At 38.1% G+C, this 6,592-nt stretch overlaps 1 protein-coding gene across 1 annotated transcript; it reads left to right on the top strand.

Moving 5' to 3' along the window:
- The first annotated feature begins 1,085 nt into the window (after positions 1–1,085).
- Positions 1,086–2,824, top strand: LOC110922128 (transcription factor bHLH148). The gene is made up of 2 exons (XM_022166457.2): positions 1,086–1,239; positions 1,790–2,824. The coding sequence occupies exon 2, from the start codon at positions 1,877–1,879 to the stop codon at positions 2,621–2,623; it is 747 nt and encodes a 248-aa protein (XP_022022149.1). The 5' UTR covers positions 1,086–1,239; positions 1,790–1,876; the 3' UTR covers positions 2,624–2,824.
- The last annotated feature ends 3,768 nt before the right edge of the window (positions 2,825–6,592 follow it).

Below are 6,592 nucleotides of genomic sequence, written 5' to 3'. Positions count from 1 at the left end.
TGCCCCCAGCTCAAAATAAAATTATAATCTTGCCCCTAGCTTAAAATTACGCTTCTGCCCTCGTTTCAAAACCTAACTTTTACTTTTGTTCCCAGTTTAAAATTACGGTTTTGCCATCTGTTTAAAATTACGTTTTTCCTCCAGCTAAAAATAAAATGTTGTTTTTCCCTTTAGCTCAAAATTACGATTCTGTCCTCAGCTCAAAATTACGCTTTTGCCCACCGTTCAAAATGAAAATATGTTTTTCCACCCAGCTAAAAATTATGATTTTCTTCTCAGTTTAAAATTTACCCAAATGGGGGAATAGTGTCAGCCAGCCTGGCACTTCCCCATTGGACCAACCTATTTTTAAATTAATTTTATTCCCAGTTTAAAATTACGCTTTCCTCCTTTGTTTAAAATTACCTTTTTGCCCCCAGCTCAAAATAAAGTTATACTCTTGCCCCTAGCTCAAAATTACACTTTTGCCCTTGATTGAAAACCTAACTTTTACTTTTGTTCCCAGTTTAAAATTACGGTTTCGCCCTTTGTTTAAAATTACGCTTTTCCCCCAGCTAAAAATAAAATGTTGTTTTCCCCTCTACCTCAAAATTACGCTTTTGCCCACCGTTCAAAATGAAAATATGTTTTTACCCCTAGCTAAAAATTTGCTCTCAGTTTAAAATCATGATTTCGCCTCCGGTTCAAAAGATATTTATGATTTTGCCCTATGTACACCATACAGAGAGAGGCCCAAAATTACGGTCATATCATCGTTTTTTCCCCATAACAAAATTATAGTACTCTTTTTGTAATTGATTGAGAATTATTCGACATCGCCCTGCCCAATCGCCCTATAACGCGGGCGGGGCATCTACTAGTTACATATAAATGGTATAAACACGCAATTTCAATATCGTATTTTTTGTGTATAAATTATGGTCGTTGAGTCGAGGCAACGGAGAAAGCCACGAGGGCTCCGAAACCTAATTACGACCGGGGCCCATACGACCGGCCCACCACTAGCAAAACGAAAAAAAGACAAAACAAAAAGGGGCCCATACCTAAAGCTACGAACGTGCGAGGGGTAGAAGTGAACATTTACAAACACGACTTTAAACAACCAGCTCCCATGTGCTCTCTCCTTTATATCCCACCACCCCTCTCTCTTTCTCTCTTCCAATCATACATACATACTCACTTCCTCTATATCTATCTATATTCATTCTTATTACAATCACTCTCAATCCTTTCAACAAGGTAACATTTCTTGATTTTGAATCCTTAATTTTGCCAAGAATTCTCTAGAATTTCAAAGAAAATCATTGTTACTTGATTGGATTATCAGTTTATTCGTCTTTTATTTTGTTCTATATTCTCTAGAAATTGTTGTTACTTAATCGGTTTATTTTTCGTTTATATTGGTTTTGATTTTGGCTTTGGCTTGGGTTACGGTTTTTAACTGATTTGCTTATTAGTAACACCGGTTATTCACAGTGGTAGCTGTTTCGTTAAAATTTTGCCAAGAATTCTCTAGAATTTCAAAGAAAATCATTGTTATTTGATTAGATTATCGGTTTACTCGTATTTTGTTTTGCTTTTGATCTAGATGATGTTACTTTGAATTTTTCCCGAACATAATAAATCTCTTTTATTTGCCAAAATTTCTTTAGAATTATCGGTTTTATTTATCGTTTATTTTGATTTTGTTGATAAAATGATAGAATATATAGAGTTTCTTTTTAGGTAAGAATTTGTTGATTCTATATTATTATTTCTGACACGAATCACAATTTATTTGAATCTACAGGAAAGTTATTGTCGTCAACGAGGTCAAATTCTGTTAATCTCTAACTGATCCGATCCAAAATCCAACAAACAAAACGGTTTTCTGTTGATGACGACGTCACCGGCGGTACCGACCACCCCGGTAACAGACAGCACGGACAGAACACGTGATTCGTCAAGAAGGAGTCGAAAGAAGAAAACCCTGATTCAATCCGACGATATCGAAAAATACCGTAGTATCCGAGACTGGTTAGCAGATGATAATCAGACTACAGAGTGGAAATCTGAGCAACAACAACAAGTTTACCGCTCAAAACTCCTGAGAGCTCTCCGTCGGCTCGAGAGTCCAGGAAGGTCCGGTTCTGGTGCTGGCACCAGAACCGGAGCTACTGTCCGTGAGACAGCTGACCGAGTCCTTGCTGTAACAGCAAAAGGAAGGACTCGGTGGAGCCGTGCTATTCTCATGAATAAATTCAAACTAAAACTTTTGAACAATAGCCGGAGGCAGAGAGGTTTGGTTGTTACTCCAACCGGCAATAGCCGGTTGAAGAAACCGAAAGTGCATATATTGAAGTTGAAGAAGTTGAAGATGAAGAAGTTGGTGGTGGTGAAAAAGAGCAACTTGCTTGATGTGCAAAGGAGAGCACGAGTTCTTGGAGGATTGGTCCCGGGTTGCGAAAAACAATCGTTGCCGGTTGTGTTGAAAGAAGCTACCGATTATATACCGGCTCTTGAGATGCAGGTTAAAGCCATGGCTGCTCTTGTTGAACTTTTATCCGGTGGTTCCGGTTCGGGTTTGATTGCAGGAGATGGTAATTTAGGTCCGCTCAGTTTGAGTCGACCACCACCGGGCTGATATTGTTGCACTACATGTCTATTGTTTTGTGTCTTTGGTTTTATTGTCAAGTTCACCATTGTTAAAATACATTCTCTTATATTTGTTATTTTGCCTTTTAATTTTCTAGTATATAATTGAACCATCCAAAACTCATTATTGTCAAGAAAATATTGGTGTGTTTACAACAATAAATAATGTGAAAAACAACTCATTGTTTTTCGTTTTTATTCTCCCTTTGATGGGTGTGGTTAGGTAGCAATTTTGTATCCTAAACATGAGATGAAGATAATTAGGTTTTGGCTTGTTATATGTTATTTGATTTGATACACAGGTCGTGCTAGGCTGACCAGTTAAATTTAATGGGTCATGTTTGAGTTGCTATTTTTAATGTGTTTAATCAAATATGTAAATTGATTCAAACGGATCGATTCGCTAACTAGTGTAGTCCATTTTTAACAACACGACGACACCATTAATACATTTACATCTTGATTACTACTACACGTCAGACATCAACTCACCAACCTTTTTGCTACGATTAGATAAATGAGTTAAACATGTCATGTTCGGCACATAGGACTTTAAATGCGTGCAGGTTAGGATTGAAGTTTAGACATAAAAATAGTATGGGTCGTGTTTTGGGTTGGACAGACGGTTCTCAAGCCAAAACATGTCAACATGACACGATTGGTAATCATGGTCGGTTCTACAACTAACATAAGAACATTCTCAATAGGGCCCGTGTATGATCGTTTTTGGGTTGTGGCACCAACATAGATGAGAGAGGTAAGAGGCAGCATTAGCTGGAAATATTCTAAGCGTTGTAAATCACATGTTTAGAGACATGTGTGTTTTCTTTCACCATGCACCATGGTTCGATACCACCGATAGCCGAAAACTCAACTAGCAATCGAGCATACTCCTATAGTGTTTGTTAACTAAAATGATTACAAAGTTATGGCCCTTTCTTTGCATATGTCATTGAACAAAGTATTACATTTCTAAAACAATTCAATCAGGCTCAACTTATCTAAAATTTAAAATATAAAGGCTTTATATCTGTAAATTAAATTACAACATAAATATAAAAATAATTAATTTATTTAAATTTTTCTTCTTATATATTGTATTACATAAATAAATTTGTATCACAACCCTAGACCTTCACCCTGTCATTTGACAACTAGCATGTTATCCGACAAGTAATAAATTAAAAGCGTCAGAGCATGTTGATTGATGTCGAAAGTTCAATTTAAAATAAAATCGGAGGGTTACCTCCATGGGAACCATATGGTTATTTTAACAGTCATTGGAAGGGGACTGTTGAGTGCTAAAAGAGTAAAATGCACGGATAGTCCCTGTGGTTTTGCAAAATAACACGTATAGTCCTCAACTTTTGGAAATTACACCGGTGCTCCCTGTGGTTTGACAATTTGTTACTCGGATAGTCCCTGGAGTGGATGTCCGTTAGTTTTCTCCATTAAGTGGATGTGAAATGACAAAATTACCTTTCATCTTCTCCACTCTGTAAAAACAAAACAACTCCACCCCAACCCCACCCACCCCCACCTTTCACTCTATTTCCTCCCACCATTAACCACCAACCACCACCCCCCACCTTTCTCTCTCGAGCATCAAAACTTCAAAGATTCTTTGCTGCCTTCAGGTCTTGTTTGTTGTCTTCAATTCAATTGGTAAATTAACCACCCCCACCTTTCTCTCTCAAGCAACAAAACTTCAAAGAATCTTCGCTGCCTTCAGGTCTAGTTCGTTGTCTTCAATTCAATTGGTAAATTAGGTTTTAGATGCTATTCAATTTTGTTATTTAATGTTTTTTATTTGTGTTCTTACTTTCTAAAGTTAATTTGGAGATTGGAGATGGAAATTTTGTATGCAGAGGCTGAACATCCATTGGTTTTCTAAGTAATTTTATTAGAACACGCTTTCAACCCCATGGTATTAATTTCTTCCTGTCGCAAGTGTGCACCGCTTTCGAGAGAGAAAGGTGGGGGGAAACACAGAGAAAGGTTGGGGGTGGGTGGGGTTGTTTTGTTTTTATAGAGTGGAGAAGAAGAAGGGTAATTTTGTCATTTCACATCCACTTAACGGAGAAAACTAACGAACATCCACTCTAGGGACTATCCGAGTAACAAACTGTCAAACCACAGGGAGCACCGGTGTAATTTCTAAAAGTTGGGGACTATAGGTGTTATTTTACAAAACCACAGGGACTATCCATGCATTTTACTCGTGCTAAAATCTAGACTCGAGAAGTGGAAAACTAAAACATTATCTATTGGGGGAGGGTAACTCTATTAAAATCGGTCCTAGATAGTCTTTCTCTATATATTTTTTCTCTATATAAGGCCCCTAAAGGTGTTCTTAACGCCTTAAGAGGCTTTAAGGAGAAGGTTTTTTTTTTTTTGGGAGGTAACGAGGATAAAGCTAAAATGAGTTGGGTTTGTTGGGAACAGGTAATTGGTCCGGTGGATAAGGGTGGACTCGGGTTGGGCTCGCTAAGGGACATGAACATAAGTTTACTAATAAAATGGTTGTGGAGGTATAAAACCGAAAAGGAGGGGTTATGGGCTTATGGCGAAAGGTAATAACATCTATACATTCTCAAGAAGGTGTTAGTAATCTGAACACTAAAAGAATCTGCAACAGAAAATAAACAAAGCAAAAGAAATGGTAACAGTGAACCGGGCTTGTGTTTGACACAATTCCCTTAAACAGAATCGCGGTCTGTTCCTAGGGTACGCCGGTTCGAAGCAACAACAGCGCACTGCCGGACTTGAACACTTGCCTGAAACGAAACAGGGGATGCTGCAGAGATCGAGATTGAGAGAGAAGAAGATGTTGTTGATGTATCTAAACTGTTTAGCTTGATCTGGTTTTATAGTCACAAAACCATAACTGAATTCTGGCCCATTATTGCAGCGAATTAAGACCAAATAATGGTCATTAGTGCAAAAACTAATGATCATCATAATGAGGTTTAAGACTGATAAATAAAAACCGTTTAAAACCGAAAAGTAAATAATGATCATCAATACTGAATAATCATTTCAGTTTTAATTCAGTTTTAAAAACTCATTAAAAAGCATAACAGTTATGAGTCTCGAGTGCAAAAACCGCCTCATGCGGCCCCAGGTTTTCAGAGCTGCATTCGTGTCCGCAGGACGTGCGGGCACGCACGAGTTCAATCAAATTCCAGTTCCGAAACTCAATTTTTTTTGCACCCCCTGCTCGCGCGGGTATGACTTGTGGTAAAACATGTGATAAAGTTATAATTGTTTGGTAAATGTTTTACCTTATAAACAATCAATGCCTTTGTTCCAACACTAATGTGGGACAAGGTGTTTTACCATTTGAGACTTTCATTCACACACACCCAAACTTCCAACAATCCCCCACATGAATGGAGGTCGATCTCAGAAACAACATTATTCCAATTAGATTTCAGCAGTTGAGTTCTGCATACGATAGGTAGGTATTACCATTTGAACCTTCGCTCATGAAATGCACTTAGCCCGCTGGCTCTGAGTAGACATCGATGTCTTTGAACTCGTCTGCCGTTTGTGTAGACGACAATACACTTCACACAAGACTCTCCCTGACAAAGTCATGTCCTCAAAGTTATGTTTGTTATGGTCATGAACATCAGCCTGGTTCTGCGAGAGCCATTAAGTATTGTGCCCCAACAATACCCTTCGAAGCGACCCCACTTCTCTCTCTCACATAGGTGCTTCACTATGTATGGTTACCATAGTCGAATCATTAAAAGCCAAAAGGCTTCGCCTCACACTTGTCACTTTTCGGAATGGACTAGGAAGTTCACTAAGCTTTGTAATAAATTCCCTTTTAATACGTAGGGCTATCCCCCCACAATGACCTCACTAATTCATACAATTAGGTTTTCCTATTGAACTCAGTTCTTCGGATCTCCAATTTGTTGAGTTAGGTTTCCTTCATATGAACTTCATT

Source organism: Helianthus annuus, chromosome 2, assembly GCF_002127325.2.
Source record: "Helianthus annuus cultivar XRQ/B chromosome 2, HanXRQr2.0-SUNRISE, whole genome shotgun sequence".
Taxonomy (NCBI): Eukaryota; Viridiplantae; Streptophyta; class Magnoliopsida; order Asterales; family Asteraceae; genus Helianthus; species Helianthus annuus.
The sequence above is the reverse complement of the archived record's forward strand: the minus strand, read 5'-3'. Positions and strand labels throughout refer to the sequence as shown.